The 19,580-nt window shown below is 45.7% G+C and overlaps 1 protein-coding gene across 1 annotated transcript; it reads left to right on the plus strand.

Annotated features, from left to right (window-relative positions):
• The first annotated feature begins 367 nt into the window (after positions 1-367).
• LOC127315019 (uncharacterized) lies at positions 368-9,378 on the plus strand. The gene is made up of 2 exons (XM_051345562.1): positions 368-1,055; positions 8,834-9,378. The coding sequence occupies exons 1-2, from the start codon at positions 368-370 to the stop codon at positions 9,376-9,378; spliced, it is 1,233 nt and encodes a 410-aa protein (XP_051201522.1).
• The last annotated feature ends 10,202 nt before the right edge of the window (positions 9,379-19,580 follow it).

The following is a 19,580-nucleotide window of genomic DNA, read 5'->3' on the forward strand; positions in this document are numbered from 1 at the left end:
GAATTTGCCACAAAGCCCAGGACTGGGCCAAACACAGCAGCCGCGCGAGGCCCCTGCCAAGCTAGAAAGAATATGATGAAACTGCGCGAAGTTAGATGGGTTCCAGTTGCAGCCAAGCAGTTGTCTTAACACGCTCCAGGCAAAACGAGCAAGCGAGCAGGTGAAGAAAATGTGTGATGCATCCTCGGGGCCACCGCATAGGGCGCACAGCCCATCCGACGGTCCTTGTCTAATCGCAATCTGACTGCTGGAGGGTAACTTATCTAACGCGAGCTGCCAGGAAAAAATCTTAATCTTCAAAGGAACCGTCGCTGACCAGAGATCTTTGTGATAAACCACCGTCGCCCCTTGCGACAGTTTGGTGTACATGGATTTGACCGAGAAGAGCCCGGAGCTGTTCAGGTGCCAGGAGACTTGGTCGGGCCCCCCTCCCAAGTTCACATCTGCCACCAGCCGACTCAGCTCCCTCTGGGGCATGTCAATCCTCACTCGATCATTACGAGGCGATTATAAGGAGTATAAGTCTACTAAAACAGATAGATGGAGCTGGATTATGCACGCGATCACTGGACGCGAGGAAGACGCAACCGCGGCCGACGGTCATTCGACCGAGATCATTGCCCACGACGAAGGGGAGCCCAAAGAAGAGGCCATGGACGACGAGGAATTAGCTACCAGGGACTACAGTAGACTTCGAAAAAGCATGCACCGTGATGGTTCTATCTACAGGGGCATGGATCACTATCCTTGGAAAGAAGACTACCACATCGCAGACCGTGGCGAGACTCGGCTGGAGGCGACGACGATGTCCGATCCCACACCAGATTGCCTCTTTCACAAGGACGGATATTGCTGGACGCATTATCCCACCGGCATGCTCCAGTTTTTCTCCTTACGGGTGGTCAAACTCCCCGCGGATGCCCCCGGCTCGGTAGTTGAGCTGTATGGATACGTAGCGGCGCGGGATAATCTGGATCCGCTCCTTAACTACGTCGTCAATATCAGCAGGGATGATCCCGTTATTGTGGAGAAAGGTTCGCTCATCGCCATGTCCGGTCCCAGGAGAGGGATCGAGATGCTGGACTCCACTCTGCTGGAATACGACGTTAGGATCAAGAACAGCGTGCACGAAGAGGATGACCTGCAGCTGCTCGATGGCGCGTCGATGTTTCAGTTCTGGGACGCGTCGGCTCGGTCATTCACGTTGCGCATGCCCACAGACCCTGGTGCGATCGACATGATCGTGGCGTGTATCAACTGTGCTGTCGAGGCGACAGTGGAGGTTCACATACTACAAGTCCGAGAAATGTTCGATATGTCCCTCAAATGTCTGACCAGCGGGTATAAGACAGAGATCGGGATATTCGAAGGCACCCTCGCCGAGCCACGTGGCTTGAAGAGGTGTTTGTGGTTGCTGTAACCAGTTGTTCTTCTCTAGGGATGATGTTCAAGGTAGGTGCACCATCATCTAGTCCCGGCCTACATTGTTGCACCTTCAATGCAGAAAGCCATGGACATGTTACTCAAGAAATAAAAACCGAGTTTGGATTAATCTCGGTGAAGGTGACCTGGTCGACCTTGCCTGCGATATTTTCTGGCTAAGTTTTTTCCTGCCATACCTCACCGTATGTGATGGGAGAGCCAAGAGATTAATAACTTATGAGGCCGCCTAGAGCCTGTACTTGTGACAAGCTTGGAGTGTAATCGCATTACTGTAGCAAGTCTTTGTAATACTTGCATTTATCTCAGTGAAGGTGACTTGGTCATGGATGCTCCATAGCCAGACTTACATATTCGTTCTAGATCCATGTATGCGCCATAGTCAAACTTGTAAGTATATTTGTTCTAGAGGCATGGATGTTCCATAGTCAGAGAGCGCTAGCTGCACTTGTTTCACATTTGTTTTCTCTCTTCAGCATTTATATCACCAAGGGTTAGTTCACAAAAAGTCGCTGTATCCCGGATGCGATAATGGTCTGAAAAAGCTGGGCTGCACACTGGATTTGCTGAAATGGAAGGCACATGAAGGTGTAGCTGACTCAAGATTTGAAAATTTGCTGAAAATGTTGAAGAATATGTTTCCAAAAATAACGAGTTGCCCGCCAGTACGTACGAAGCAAAGAAGGTTGTCTGCCCTCTAGGTTTAGATGTTCTGAAGATACATGCATGCATCAACGACTGCATCCTCTACCGCGGTGAATACGAGAATTTGAATGAATGCCCGGTATGCACTGCATTGCGTTATAAGATCAGAGGCGATGACCCTGGTGACGATGTTGAGGGCCAGAAACCCAGGAAGAGGGTTCCCGCCAAGGTGATGTGGTATGCTCCTATAATACCACGGTTGAAACGTCTGTTCAGTAACAAAGAGCATGCCAAGTTGTTGCGATGGCACAAAGAGGACCGTAAGTCGGACGGGCAGTTGAGACACCCCGCAGATGGAACGCAATGGAGAAAGATCGACAGAGAGTTCAAAGATTTTGCAGCTGACGCAAGGAACATAAGATTTGGTCTAAGTACAGATGGCATGAATCCTTTTGGCGAGCAGAGCTCCAGCCATAGCACCTGGTCCGTGACTCTATGCATCTACAACCTTCCTCCTTGGTTGTGCATGAAGCGGAAGTTCATTATGATGCCAGTGCTCATCCAAGGTCCGAAACAACCCGACAACGACATCGATATGTACCTAAGGCCATTAGTTGATGAACTTTTACAGTTGTGGGGCTGACCTGGTGTACGTGTGTGGGATGAGCACACAGAAGAGGAATTTGACCTACGAGCGTTGCTTTTCGTAACCATCAACGATTGGCCTGCTCTTAGTAACCTTTCCGGACTGTTAAATAAGGGATATAATGCATGCACGCACTGCTTACATGAGACTGAAAGTGAATATTTGGGTAATTGTAAGAAGAACATGTACCTTGGGCATCGTCGATTTCTTCCAAAAATTCATCCAGTAAAAAAGAAAGGCAAGCATTACAACGGCAAGGCAGATCACCGGCCGAAGCCTGCGGAACGTATTGGTGCTGAGGTATTTGATATGGTCAAGGATTTGAAAGTCATCTTTGGAAAGGGTCCGGGCGGACAATCAGTTCCGCAGGGAGCTGACGGGCGCGCACCCATGTGGAAGAAGAAATCTATATTCTGGGAGCTGGAATATTGGAAAGTTCTAGATGTCCGCTCTACAATCGACGTGATGCATGTTACGAAGAATATTTGCGTGAACCTCCTAAGCTTCTTGGGCGTGTATGGGAAGACAAATGATACAAAGGAAGCACGGCAGGACCAGCAACGTTTGAAAGACCCTAATGACCGGCATCCGGAATGGTTTCAAGGTCGTGCCAGCTACGCTCTGACCAAAGAAGAGAAGGTCATCTTTTTGGAATGCCTGAGCAGTACGAAGGTCCCGGCTGGATTCTCGTCGAATATAAAGGGAATAATAAACATGGCGGACAAAAAGTTCCAAAACTTGAAGTCTCACGACTACCACGTGATTATGACGCAATTGCTTCCGATTGCTTTGAGGGGGCTCCTACCGGAAAATGTTCGAGTAGCCATTGTGAAGTTATGTGCATTCCTCAATGCAATCTCTCAGAAGGTAATCAATCCAGAAGATCTACCACGGCTACAGAACGATGTGGTCCAATGTCTTGTCAGTTTCGAGTTGGTGTTCCCGCCATCCTTCTTCAATATTATGACGCACCTCCTGGTTCACCTAGTCGAAGAGATTTCCATCCTCGGTCCGGTATTTCTACACAATATGTTCCCCTTTGAGAGATTCATGGGAGTATTAAAGAAATATGTTCGTAACCGTGCTAGGCCAGAAGGAAGCATTGCCAAGGGCTATGGAAATGAGGAGATAATTGAGTTCTGTGTTGACTTTGTTCCTGACCTTAAGCCGATTGGTCTTCCTCGATCGCGGCATGAGGGGAGACTAAGTGGAAAAGACACGATCAGCAGGAAATCAACGATATGTATGGACGGCCATTCTATGACTGAAGCACACCACACAGTTCTGACCAATTCCAGCTTGGTGGCTCCGTACTTTGAGAAACACAAGAATATTTTACGCGAGGACAACCCGGGGAAGCCTGAATCCTGGATTACGAAGGCCCACATGGAGACTTTCAGCAGTTGGTTGAGAAAACATTTAATGAATGACGATCATGTTGTAGATCAGCTGTACATGTTGGCCAAGACACCATCTTCGACTATAACGACTTTCCAAGGGTACGAGATAAATGGGAATACATTTTACACGATCGCCCAAGATAAAAAGAGCACCAACCAAAACAGTGGTGTCCGCTTTGATGCAGCAACCGAGAATGGGCAAAAGGTCACATATTATGGTTACATAGAGGAGATATGGGAACTTGACTATGGACCCACCTTTAAGGTCCCTTTGTTCCGGTGCAAATGGTTCAAGCTAACAGGAGGTGGGGTAAAGGTGGACCCCCCAATTCACCTCCGGCGGGTAAGCAGCCGCCGCCCCCCCAGTCCGCCCCGGGCGGGTAAGCAGACGCCGCCCCCCAATCCACCTCCGGCGAAGAAGCAGAAGCAGTCCTGGACTATTAACCCGGACCCTTATGTACCTAAGACCACAAAGGTACCGGAGCCATCACTGAAGCCTCTCCCCACGAGGCCTTGGGAACGTAGTGCCGAGGAAGTCGACGCGGCCGCGACTGCTGATTATGAGAAATGGAAGGCGGACTGCAAGAAGAAAAGAGAGCCCGAGCCCAAGCCAGTATTTTCTAATGAGCAAAAGAAGTGGGCTAAGTCATTTTTTAGCACAACGTCCCAAGCCGCGAAGAATCTGCCTGAGGACTATGCACGTGAATTTCGTAGGCAAGCACTCATGTTGAAGGAGAAGAAAGTAGTTGCCCAGCTCGGGGAACAAAGTAAACAATCGATCCCCCCGCTCATAGTGAAAGCCGCCGGTCCGGATGCTGAACTAATGGACCCCACAATCATAGCAGCTGCGGCAGCACAGGGATTGACTGTAACGGCTGCCAGAGAACAAGCGGCCCAGATGGGTATGACTCTTCGTGCAGTGTTAGGCCTTGATGAGGCGCCAGTGAGTGAGGTAGTAATTACATATGCGCCGAATGGGCCTCTCGTCGAGCCTGCGCAGGAAAATGATCTACCTCCACAAATGAAAAATCTGCTAATTTGGTACAAGGGTTACATAAAAAATAAAAACGCCAAAGATTATATTTATGCGGAAGTTAGACATGAGTATCACTTCAAACATTACTATGTAACAGTTCATCGGAATGAATTGTTCCAGCTGTTCAATCTACGCGAGCTCGACAAATCTATCATCAGTTGCTACGTTCTGTAAGTGATTTATTTCTACCTCATCTCGTTCATTGCCTGCACTATATTGTCCTAACTATCTTGTTGTGTACGCTATTATGCAGAATGAAGGTTAGGGAATGCAGAATAAGGAACATCCATGATGTTGGGTTCATTGACCCACAAATCGTTAATGGATATGTGTTAAAAAATCACCCCGCCGACGTGGAGGAAGACTTGTGGCGGTTTCTTTCAAAGCAGGAACTCAAAAGTGATATTCTATTTCCTTACCATTTTGGGTGAGTGTTTCTGTCTTGAGCACATTCTCTTTTGTTTACTCCATGCATAGTATGTGGCTAATCGATGAGTTATGCATGACTGTGCATGTATCGTGTCCGCAGGTTCCACTGGATTCTGCTAGTAATTCAAATTAACGACTCCACAGTTCTCGTCCACGACTCTCTGAATCTGGAATCGAAGCTTTGGGCCGACATGAGAAAAATGATGCAGAAGTAATTATTTTCATTCATTTGCGCTCTATATCGATCGGCCTATTTCGTTCATTTCCTAATATCAAGTAACTAATTAATAACTCTCTTGTTCATTTAATTTTCTTTGCCTCATAGGGTTTGGAGACGGTTCGTAGATGAAAAGGTCGGTGAATTCAAAAAAGAGCTACAATTTAAAAGGTCAGTGTCTGGGACTGGGGATATTCAGCCACCGGGGACCAATCTATGTGGATACTATGTTTGTGAGATGATCCGGAGATACACCTCTGAGCGGGTTTCGTGTGAGAACAATATCAAGAGGAATAACCTCCGGAAGATGCTTAGTCCAGAAGCTCGCTTCCGACCACTTCAAGAGGAACTAGCTGGATGGTTCGTGAGGGAAGTCATCGATCCTAAAGGAGAACACTATGTAGAGGACGTAGAACTTCATATGCACTAAATTATGTATGGAAACTTGTTCAAAATTGTATATGGTCATCCGATATTGAATATATATTGTATATTCCTCTTGAATTCTTTTTGGTTCTAATTTCAAATTTGTTTGAAATATATTGTACATTCATATGCATGTATATAGTACCGTAGAATATGTGTACTGAAACTTCTTCAAAATTAAAACAAAACACAAAATAAAATATAAACGAAATAAAACAATACAAATTAAAAAGAAAACCAGATTTAGGGGGGGGCTTTAGTCGCGGTTGGCCAGGAGAACCGCGACTAAAGGTCCTCCGCCCTGGGGCTCGCCTGCCGCCCACGTGGACGGGCCTTTAGTCGCGGTTCGTAAGCAACCGCGACTAAAGGGGGGGGGGGGGGGGGCTTTAGTCGCGCATATTTAATACCGGTTGCGCAACCGGTATTAATGGCCCTTACGAACCGTGACTATTGGCCCTTTTTCTACCAGTGACATCCGCGGAGTGCCTTCTCTATTGATATTTTGACGGATTATATGTGGGAAAAGTGGGGAAACAAGAAGGGAGGATTGACATAATGTCATGGCTCAAGTTTCTGACTTTATGTTCAGTTCTTTTTTCTGGAAGATGCAAAAAACAGCTCAACTAATATGTCTTGTTTTTGGGTATGCACATCCTTATTTGCACATTCGCAATGTTACTTTTGGTTACTATTTGTCAAAACATGAGCATGGTGGAGTAGCACCTATACATGTGCAGTGTGCCCGCTTCACACACATGTAGTGTCCCCAAAAAATTCTAGTAAGGAATAAGGATTCACCTCGTGGTCGTCCTTCGATCATGTTATTAGGAGACACGCAGGCATCTATGTTCATGAATTTCTTTGACTTATTTAGTAAAAATGATTAGGTATGACTGGAAACAAAGGCTTTTTTGTATCTTCATCCATATATCCTTAATTGTATTTGAAAATTTGAATAATTAATTAAATCAATGAAAACCATGTTCCATGCTATGTACGAATATTAAAATATGTGTTCCGTATGAAATTTAATATTAACCTTGCATAGAAATCATGCACACTGTTCACCAATATGCTATTCAGAAATTGTACGCCATATATCTTAACCGATTTGTATATGAACTATTTTGTGTTTGAATGTAAAAGACCTTAAGTCCAATCATAAAAAAGAAGAAAATTGACCTCTTTTTAACTGACCTATCGAATAATAGTAATCTATTTTATATAATTACTATGCTTATTATCTCACTACCTTTTATCCTATAAAAGAGCCAATCCTTAGTAATTGTATATAAATAAGCAATGCTAACAAACCTATTGCATCTTTTTGTAATCGTAAAATAAAAACCAGAAAAAACTTCACTAGCAAAATTAAGCTCAAGCACATGACATCGAAATAAACTTCATACTTTTTTTGAAAAGTTGTCGTCTCTAGATTTTTTTCCCCGGATAGGGCTTGTTTGAATTCAAAATTTGAAAATATAACTCATCATTTTTCTTTTATATCCAAAGAAATTGTATATGTTTGGCGATTTATAAGGCAATGACTTAACCAATCAAGCAATTTCCTGCTTTGTATGGTGTTGAATCAAGCCATTGTGGAGTACAAAGTTCTCTAATTCGTCATTATCTAATTATATGCTTGTTTTGATTATTTTTATGATTTAGCATATCAGTAAATATAATCTATGTGTTTCTATATGTTGCCGTTTATGAATTATGCGAACCAGAAAAGGCCTTAATTAAACTGACTGATTGGGAGGGCCACCTAAAAGCACATTTTTTTCCTTTCTCGCATGCCTGGCGTCCAGAATTAGCGTGCCCAGCATACGGTACACCTTCATCGTCCAGTAGTAGCTGACGCACGGGACGGACACTGCCCAAGATCGACGCACAAGAATGACACCAGGAGTCTTAAATCAGGCCCAGGTCCAGCGCGTACTATTCTCTATTCTCCTACCCCGGCGCCGCCGCCTCAGATGCAAATCGTCTGATCGATCCATTCCACAATCTTCCCGGACGCTGCCTCTCCTATCCCTCCAATGCACCGCCTCTCATCTCCCTGGCAACCTCTCCTCTCTGTTTTCTTGGCATATCGTCAACGAGCTTTCCCGTCCGTGGCGGTGTGTTCCAGTCCGACCGTTACCCAAATACCTCATGGACGTCGGAGCATGGCCATCGTCAGTCAGTCATTACGCGGCAACCGGTCTCGTGGGCGGGATAGATGGGACTGGCACGCGAGCATCGATCACCCGACGGAAATTGTCGAGCTGGGTACGGGAGCTCTCCATGCGTGGTGAGCGACACGGCTAGAAGCGGAGCAACACAGAACGTGTGGGGCAATTGTCGAGCAGAGAGAACATAAAATTTGAACATGAAGGTTGGGGCATCTCTCGCGGCCACCGTGGGCCATCTAGGACTGCCTCACTAGGTCCACTTATTTAGCACGTTACCTCTGTACGTATCTTGGACCGTATATAGACATCAAGAACAAGTTTCAGGACTGTTTTGATGCATTTACTGAATTCCAGGACCGTTTTGGACATCGCCAGTAACTTCCAGGACTGGGTGCATTTCACTCATTAACATGACAGGCCCCAAGCGAGGGATAGAGATGTTCGACCACACTCTCATCGAATACGACATGAGGATCAAGAGAGGCGAGCAAGAGAATGATGACCTGCAGCTGCTCGACGGTGCAACATACCTCAGCCACGAGGGCACGTGGAATCGGCCATTCAAATTAGACACCCCTGGAGAATGTGGCGCGATTGACATAAGTTTATTACGTCTTGGCACTGCGGCTGAGGCGACCGTAGATATTCACATAGCGGAAGTTCGTGCCAAATTCAGTTTGTCTCTTGGATGCTTCACCAGCGGGGTTGATCACGAAATCAGCCTTTTTGATGGTTCCATTACCGAGTCGCGCGGCTTAAAGAGGCATGTGGTTGCTGTAGCGAGCGGTTCGTTTTTTGATTTGAAGTTCAAGGTAGGCACGCTATCGTCCACTCCCGACCAATATTGGTGTTCCTTCAAGCAGAAACCCCATGGGCATGATATGCAAGAAATAAAGACTGGTTTTACGTTAATCTCAGTGAAGGTGACTTGGTCAACCTTGCCTAATACCTTTACTGGCTAAGGTTTGCTGGGCCATACTTTTTTGTATCTTTAATGTGAGGGCCAAGCGATCAATAGCTACACAACCAAAGATAGCTTCTTCTTTGTTTATCTTCGTTATGTTAGCACCGGAGTTGGCTTAAAAATATAAAGGAATTCCATATCTACACATCCAAAGATAGCTTCTAATTCGATCCAAAGAATTTGTCTTGACTAGCAGAATTAAGTTCGACTTCAAAATATTATGTTCTCTAGATGTTTCTTTAAGATGAGCTTGCCGTACGTAGTTCTCTTATGCATACTTTGCATCTAGTTCCAAATAATTTGTTTATCTTCAAGTATTTTACATGGCAAATCACTTAATCAAACAAGAAATATTGGTCATGGTAATGTAAATATGCAATGTCAATTCAATTTTGAATAGAATATTTTTGAAAGGAGTGCAGTAGGGAAAACCCCTACATTGGTTTTTTTCGAAATAATAAGAATCTAATGTCGTGTCAAAGATTTCGACACCGGGGATAGGAGATCCCCTTTTTAGTTTGGCAAAGGGCGTGAAGCAAAGCAAGCTCGATTGGTGTGAACGAAGAACACAAACACACAGAGAGACATGAGGTTTACCCTCTCTTTGACCAACGTGGCCCTCCTCTTATAATGGTGAAAGGCTACCACAGGTGCCAGTCCCATCTATCGAGGCACGGTGTGCTTGCTCTCAATGTGGCCAACTTGTTACGTGGCTCGACCAAACATGTTGCAGAGCCTGGTTAGGCATGTCCTCTCCAGTCAAAATCAGGTCATGCATTGGCTGCCAGCTGTCCAAGGTCTTTCCAAGCCGCGTCTCGAGGGCACCAAGGGAAGCCCCCGGAATGTCTCCGCTAAAGGACTTCTCGCCCAAGGCCGACCGTGTCCGGTGTAATTGTTCGGTGGTCCCCGGGGCCGCGGGAGGCTATCATGGGGCCCCGGGCCACCCCCGAGGTGGCTAGCTCCCGGTCTTCTCTCTGGTTCTTTTTAGGTGCCAGGAGGACTGTGTGCCCCCGTTTCCTGGGAACAACACCTAAATATGCATACGTGGGGACATGGACCTAGGTGGTTGGGTTGTTCATCCACCTCCCTAACCAAGTGACCTGGGCTCACTTCTTGAACATTGGATAGAAATCATGTGCATGTATATTTTACTCAATAGCCATACTAAGTACATGATCATTAGCTTCGTAAGAACTATTTTCATTGAAATGTAAAAATACCTAAGGCCAACCTTGAAAAATAAGAGGACATTTGACTACTTTCCCAAAAAATAATAATGAATAAAGTTCGGTGACTAACTATTTTTTAATCAGAATAATTAAACCTTAGTAACCTTAGATAGTTAAGCAATACCAGCGTATTGCATATTTAAACAGGCTGCCAAAATAAACACGAGACAAAATAAAGTCTTGACTAGCGGTATTAGATTCCAGACCACGACTTTGAAATATTATGTTCTCGAGATGTTTCTTTAAAATGAGCTCGTTTCAATGCAAGATTGAAAACCATGCAAAGTTCTCTTATGGATCTCGTCGCATCTAGTATTCCCTCTGCCCCATAAGAAGGAATCTTGCCATATGAAGGATGAGATGGCGCGGATTCAACTGTCAAAATGCTCTAATTCAGAAAAATACAGCATGGACCCACCTCGATCATACGGCTAAAGACATTGTACGGTGTCCCCTATAAAATTTGGCAAAACTTTTTCATCAAATGGAGTAATTAGGATGAAAAATTCTCAAATGGGATAATTAGTGTTAAAATTGACAAAGTAGGGGGTAAAAAACGAAATTCACGGGCATACTTTTTCTGCATCCTGACACACAGTATATTGCAATATTTATTCACCGTGTTTAAATAAGAACCCTCCCTCCGCTGTTAACCACAAGAGTTACACAGGCGTGCAAACGACAAAAGGTGGATAAATAACTCGACGGAAAATATTTTTATTCTATGCACTACAGGAAAACGATTAGGTGCCGACGGCCAAAAGATACGCCGACGGCCATTTATCGGGGCCGTCGGCACATAGCCTGGAACCATGCGCCCACTGAAGAAACCGTCGGTGTAGCTAGGCCGTCGGCGTAGCTACAGATATGTCGACGGCCACCGTCGGCGTAATATGGCCGTCGGCGTAGATCCAGAGGTGCCGACGGCTGCCGTCGGTGTATACTAGCCGTCGGCACAGGTACAGAACATGGGAAGCTGTGGTTTCCCCCGTTACGGGTCCGTAGACGGTGTTAGTTGTGCCGACGGCCAGGGCCGTCGGCATATCTCACTTATCTTTTCCCAGTTTTTAAAAGCTACATTCCATTGACAAAAAAGATCATCTACAAGTACTATAACATGTAACTCATCTAGCATTATTATTTATCGACATTTTACTAAATGCACAAGTAAACAAAAAAGTAAAGTGCATGTACTCCTATAGACGTTAAATATTCATCTTATATTTGTGAGAATGCGGATTAATCTTGTTATTATTCTTATATTAAATGATATGAGATATGCGCTGGATCCAATAATGGACCCCTGGGTTTTTCCGGCTTCACGCACATGCGCTGACGGCACTTAGGCAGTTCCAGGACGTATCGGGGGAACTCCCCGATGGGGTGAACCGAGGTAATCTTGAGATAGTATGGATCCATATCCTTGACACCACATGTCCCTATGACCTAACCAAGCTCAAATGAAGGCATAATGCCACCGGGGCACCGCCGCTGGGGTGTAGTCAATGGTGTAGACCGCGCGGTCAACGGATTAGGGTTTCTCTGGATACCGCACCTCGGAGGGTGGGAATGACCCAAAACTTGTGTGTGTCCACATGGTGTGTACACAAGTGTGGTGGGATGTTGCTGGATCCAATAATGGACCCCTGGGTTTGTCCGGCTTCACGCACATGCGCTGACGGCACTTAGGTAGTTCTAGGACGTATAGGGGGGACTCCCCGATGGGGTGAACCGAGGTAATCTTGAGATAGTATGGATCCATATCCTTGACACCACATGTCCCTATGACCTAACCAAGCCCAAATGAAGGCATAATGCCACCGGGGCACCGCCGCTGGGATGTAGTCAATGGTGTAGACCGCGCGGTCAACGGATTAGGGTTTCTCTGGATGCCGCACCTCGGAGGGTGGGAATGCCCCCAAAACTTGTGTGTGTCCACATGGTGTGTACACAAGTGTGGCGGGATGTTGCTGGATCCAATAATGGACCCCTGGATTTGTCCGGCTTCACGCACATGCGCTGACGGCACTTAGGCAGCTCCAGGACGTATAGGGGGAACTCCCCGATGGGGTGAACCGAGGTAATCTTGAGATAGTATGGATCCATATCCTTGACACCAAATGTCCCTATGATCTAACCAAGCCCAAATGAAGGCATAATGCCACCGGGGCACCGCCGCTGGGGTGTAGTCAATGGTGTAGACCGCGCGGTCAACGGATTAGGGTTTCTCTGGATGCCGCACCTCGGAGGGTTTCTCTGGACAGTGAGGTGCCACAGGAGGAGATTGAGGAGGAGGAGGAGGCAGAGGCGGAGGCGGAGGACGAGGAGGAGGAGGAGTTCGAGCCACAGGGGAGCTCGAAGTCGATCTGGACTCGGGGAATAGCGGGTCTCTCAAAAGTACCAGCTAATGATGATGAGAAAACCCTCATTAAGCCGAATAACAAAGAGTAAGTGGTCATTTGAACAAATGATTTCATTTTGGTAATACTAATATAGCACATACTAATATTCTGACTCTTGTGCAGCAATTGGTCATTTGTTGGTACACGGGGCCGCCTTCCAAATGGTGTGCTTGGAGTCTTGCTGAAGAAGTATTGGCCGGGCCTCTACAGGTTGAAGCCGCTAGATGAAACATGCCGGGACAAGAAGCTAGCCCTTAAGTGGGAGGACTATGAGGATGCTCATGATGAGAGCTTCGGGACCTGTGCGAATGCTGTGATCACCAATTTTTGGGTAAGAAATTTTCGAAAAGTACACAAGTCACCATGTTTGATGCAGAAATCACTTGTTTACATTGTATAGAAAAGTAGTAAAAACAGTATAACTTTATTGGCAGCTTGTATCATGTCTCACTACGGGAGAATTGCCGTACGCCGACGGCTAGGCGATGTGCCGACGGCCAAATGTCGGGGCCGTCGGCACAGGAGCCTCCGGAGCGCGGCGACAAGGATGGCCGTCGGCGTTAAATTGGCCGTCGGTACAGGCTGGAGGTGCCGACGGGCACAGTTCTGGCCGTCGGCACAGGACCAGTCTGGCCGTCGGCACAACATTTTTTTTATTTTTTTTTCCACTACAGACCTGTGCCGACGGTTATACCGTCGGCATAGCTTTTTCCTATTTCTCCACGGCAGTCTTCAAAAAAGCATAACTAAATCATTCTAACTGAGAAAAATAAGTATAATATATTAAATTTTGCAGAAAACCAAGATCAATCATAGAAAAATATCAAAAATGGAATATTTCAAATACCTAAATAATTTTCTTAGAAATGAGCTATAATGTTCGAGGTTTCATGGCTTTCACACACGCCAAAAATGAAAAAATGGTCGCTCGTGGGTCGGATTAGAAATCCGTGTCCGGGGTATTGCTTACCATCCTAGGGCCCACACACGTGCCAAATATGACCTCGTTTCGGCAAACTATGCCATGCCGAGACCGTTTCCCACCTCATTTCCCCTGAAATCCATAGAACTTCGGACGTGATAGCTCTTTTCGTGAAGGGTTTTTCAAAATAATTGCCATATCCTAGTTTTGACAAACGGAATAGTTACTATGACATAAAAAATGACGCCACGCGGCTCCGTGGGATTTTTTGACTTCGTTCATACTGCCATCTGGCAAAAACAGGCCCCCGGGGACATGCGGTATCGCCGTATCGGGCGTGCGGGTGCACCCATTCGCGAACAAACTAAACGGACAAAAATTAGCACATATAATGATGCGTTGTAGAACTAAAAACATTTTTTCCGGAATTTCTGGAGCGACGGATAGTTGAGCCCTAGTTCAAATCCGGTCAGTTTCCAGCGGATTCGGCGGGACACCGCCGAAAACCGCATGGTTTTCCAAAAAGCTAACGCATGCACATGACATTTGATAGGTGGTGCATAGGTGGTCTACTATCATCGCACGGAGGTTTCTCGTCATACTAAAATGCGCCCCATGTAGCTGCTTCACAAATAAAAACCGTTTGGGCACGCTAAAAATGAAAAGATGGTCGCCTGTGGGTCGGATTAGAAATCCGCACCCGTGGTCTTGCTTCCCATCCTAGGGCCCACTCACGTGCCAAATATGACCTCGTTTCGGCAAACTATGCCATGCCGAGGCCGTTTCCCACCTCATTTCCCCTAAAATCCATAGAACTCCGGAGGTGATAGCCCTTTTCGTGAAGGGTTTTTCAAAATAATTGCCATATCCTAGTTTTGACAAACGGAATAGTTACTATAACAAATAAAATGACGCCACGTGGCTCAGTGGGATTTTTTGACTTCGTTCAAACTGCCATCTGGCCAAAACAGGCCCCCGGGGACATGCGGTATCGACGTACCGGGCGTGCGGGTGCACCCATTCGCGAACAAACTAAACGGACAAAAATTAGCACATATAATGATGCGTTGTAGAACTAAAAACATTTTTTCCGGAATTTCTGGAGCGACGGATAGTTGAGCCCTAGTTCAAATCCGGTCAGTTTCCAGCGGATTCGGCGGGACACCGCCGGAAGCCGCATGGTTTCCCAAAAAGCTAACGCATGCACATGACATTTGATAGGTGGTGCATAGGTGGTCTACTATCATCGCACGGAGGTTTCTCGTCATACTAAAATGCGCCCCATGTAGCTGCTTCACAAATAAAAAACCGTTTGGGCACGCTAAAAATGAAAAGATGGTCGCCCGTGCGTCGGATTAGAAATCCGCACCCGGGGTCTTGCTTCCCATCCTAGGGCCCACTCACGTGCCAAATATGACCTCGTTTTGGCAAACTATGCCATGCCGAGACCGTTTCCCACCTCATTTCCCCTAAAATCCATAGAACTCCGGAGATGATAGCCCTATTCGTGAAGGGTTTTTCAAAATAATTGCCATATCCTAGTTTTGACAAACGGAATAGTTACTATGACATATAAAATGACGCCACGTGGCTCAGTGGGATTTTTTGACTTCGTTCAAACTGCCATCTGGCCAAAACAGGCCCCCCGGGACATGCGGTATCGCCGTACCGGGCGTGCGGGTGCACCCACACACGTGCCAAATATGACCTCATTTCGGCAAACTATGCCATGCCGAGGCCGTTTCCCACCTCATTTTCAATGAAGTCAACTAGATTTAAACTAGAGGTACTTGATCTAATGCTCATGATTTTTGGGTAAATTAACTTTGTAGATTCAAAATATGATATGGATGTCATATTTGTATTCCTCTCATTTTTCTGATCAATTTAGACATATTATTTGCCAAATTCACATTTACCGATATTAATTATTTCATATTAAATAAAAAGACAAAAAATAAAATTATTTAATTGTTTTTTCAAATTCTACATTATTATATATATATATTCATTGTTGTTTACTTAAGTAATTGATTAGAATTCAAAAATATAGAGGTGTGGCATCACGGCCAAAGGGTTAATATGATTGATATGGTAGTATTAACAACAAGGTGTCATTTCTTTCATGGAAGCTCATCCGAAGAGAACCAAGAAGTTAAGCGTGCTAGGGTGGGAGTAGTGTGAGGATGGGTGACCAAGTGGGAAGTTTGACTACAAGTGTAATTTGACCTAAGATTAGGTGTACTAAGTGTGATTGTGAAAGATTAACAAGTTAAAAATAATAAGAAAAAAATAAAAAAAATATTTTTTGTTCAAAAAACATAATTTGAATATTTTTTCATCAAATAATTTGAAAATTTTGAAATACTATGCCGACGGTTATACCGTCGGCACAACAATCTACGCCGACGGCCAGTCTGTGCCGACGGTGATCGGGCAGTCCCCGACCAGAACTATGCCGACGATGCTATGCTGACGGTCACCGTCGGCACAGCCTGTGCCGACGGCCATCTGTGCTGTGCCGACGGCTGGCAGCCGTCGGGACACTGGAGGTCTCCCGTAGTGTCTTCCTAGAAAATTTTAAAAAATAACAAGTGAATTTGCTAATGGTAGAAAACATGTCTTTCTCCACATAGCAAATTAGACAATCACTCATAAACTGACCACGTGCAATAGTTTGTTGCGGAAATCAATATAGTGTGTGATCCATTTCACCACAGCTATATGCCTGTTCACAGTTCGTAAATTGTTATTCAAGATTCAAGAAAACGCCACAACCACAAACTTGAACAGTTTCTGTTCTTCCAGGATAAACGGAAGCATTTCACAATTCACATAGCAGTGAGCACTAACGACTAACGAGCAGTAACATTTATCACTAAAGCGTGAGGAAACTAAAACACTGTATTTCCCGGAATCCAAGGTGAACACTGCCCAGTTGCAAACATGGCAGATAAATAGCTCAGTAAATAAAAAAGATCCAATGGTTCATCACCACTAAGATTCAGTGGTTTAGCTCAGCACCAAAATCTCCGAGATTAGCTTCACATTGCCCCAGAAGTAGTGTGTGCAACAGATCAACAGCTAGAAACCACAACTAATACAGGAAGGACAACTGGTTTAGCACTATATATCACCATAAAAATACAAGCGAAAGTATTTTAATTTTATCTTGATTTATCACCATAAAATTTTAATTCTTATCACCTTTTCCCTCTTTTGCAACATATTTCAGAACAGAAATAGTAGCTGACCACGTGCAATAGTTTGTTGAGTTTTTCATAGTTCTCCATCAACCCACCGTTTATTGCATGATTGTAGGTCTTTTATAAAGTGCCGACGGAGGATAGTACCAAGGCGGGCCAGGTCTTGGTGAATGCCGCAAGGAAGATGTGTAACACCCCTCTTTTAGCTAAACCTAATTAGGGTTTGATTGTGCATCATGAGCATCATGATTATTTTTCCTAAGAAAATTGCATTAGAGAAATGTTTGAAAACCCTAAGTGTTGTTTGAATCTCCCTCTCTTTTCAAATGTTTCAATATTTCAAACAGATTTCAAAAGGCAAAAGAGTTTGGAAGCAAAATAGAAAACAGATTTTTGAAAAAGGGAGAAAACCCTCTCTCTCTCCCTCGGCCGCAGCCCATCTCTCCCTCCCTCTCTTTTCTCTCTGGCCGCACCCAACCTGGCCCAAGTTGGCCCAGCCAACAGCCTCACCAGCCCAGCAACTCCCGCGGGGGGTTTTTGCAAAAAAACCCTTCTTCCCCGAGCCAAGCTGCTGGCTGGCAGCACGCCGGCCGCCCGATGGCCTGGCCGCGCCAAGATCGCCGCCGCCGCCCCCCGGCGGCTATAAATAGCCCCGCCGCCGCCGCAGACGAACCCTAGGCCAATTTCCCCTCTTTCCCCGCTCTCTCCCGCGACGAAATCCCCAAACCCTAACCTACTACGGGCCGGTCGCCGTCGATTTCGCCTCCGGCGAGGCTCGCCGGCCATCGCCGACCCCTCCTCCGCGCTCAGGGTGAGCCGCTGCTCCTCCCTGCACCCTCGGTTCGTGATACGTCTCCGACGTATCGATAATTTCTTATGTTCCATGCCACATTATTGATGATATCTACATGTTTTATGCATACTTTATGTCATATTTATGCGTTTTCCGGAACTAACCTATTGACGAGATGCTGAAGTGCCAGTTGCTGTTTTCTGCTGTTTTTGGTTTCAGAAATCCTAGTAAGGAAATATTCTCGGAATTGGACGAAATCAACGCCCAGGGTCCTATTTTTCCACGAAGCTTCCAGAAGTCCGAAGGGGAAACGAAGTGGGGCCACGAGGTGGGGACACAGTAGGGCGGCGCGGCCCAAGCCCTGGCCGCGCCGGCCTAGTGTGTGGCCCCACCAGGACTCCACCGACCTTGCCCTTCCGCCTACTTAAAGTCTCCGTCGCAAAAACCGTACCACGTTCGACGAAACCAGAGAAAACCTTCCAGAGCCGCCGCCATCGCGAAGCCAAGATCTGGGGGACAGGAGTCTCTGTTCCGGCACGCCGCCGGGACGGGGAAGTGCCCCCGGAAGGCTTCTCCATCGACACCACCGCCATCTTCATCAACGCTGCTGTCTCCCATGAGGAGGGAGTAGTTCTCCATCGAGGCTCGGGGCTGTACCGGTAGCTATGTGGTTAATCTCTCTCCTATGTGCTTCAATACAATAATCTCATGAGCTGCCTTACATGATTGAGATTCATATGATGATGCTTGTAATCTAGATGTCATTGTGCTAGTCAAGTGGATTTTACTTATGTGATCTCCGGAGACTCCTTGTCCCACGTGTGTAAAGGTGACAGTGTGTGCACCGTGTGGGTCTCTTAGGCTATATTTCACAGAATACTTATTCACTGTTATGAATGGCATAGTGAAGTGCTTATTTATATCTCTTTATGATTGCAATGTGTTTTGTATCACAATATATCTGTGTGCTACTCTAGTGATGTTATTAAAGTAGTTTATTCCTCCTGCACGGTGTAATGGTGACAGTGTGTGCATCGTGTAGTACTTGGCGTAGGCTATGATTGTGATCTCTTGTAGATTATGAAGTTAACTATTGCTATGATGGTATTGATGTGATCTATTCCTCCTTTCGTAGTGTGAAGGTGACAGTGTGCATGCTATGTTAGTACTTGGTTTGGTTATGTTGATCTATCACGCACTCTAAGGTTATTTAAATATGAACATTGAATATTGTGGAGCTTGTTAACTCCGGCATTGAGGGTTCGTGTAATCCTACACAGTTAGTGGTGTTCATCATCCAACAAGAGGGTGTAGAGTCTAGCATCTATCTATTTATTCTGTTATGTGATCAATGTTGAGAGTGTCCACTAGTGAAAGTATGATCCCTAGGCCTTGTTCCTAAATACTGCTATCGCTGCATGTTTACTGTTTTACTGCATTTATACTGCCTGCAATATTACTACCATCAACTGCACGCCAGCAAGCACTTTTCTGGCGCCGTACTACTGCTCATATTCATTCATACCACTTGTATTTCACTATCTCTTCGCCGAACTAGTGCACCTATTTGGTGTGTTGGGGACACAAGAGACTTCTTGCTTTGTGGTTGCAGGGTTGCATGAGAGGGATATCTTTGACCTCTTCCTCC

Source organism: Lolium perenne, chromosome 7 (assembly GCF_019359855.2).
Source record: "Lolium perenne isolate Kyuss_39 chromosome 7, Kyuss_2.0, whole genome shotgun sequence".
NCBI lineage: Eukaryota > Viridiplantae > Streptophyta > Magnoliopsida > Poales > Poaceae > Lolium > Lolium perenne.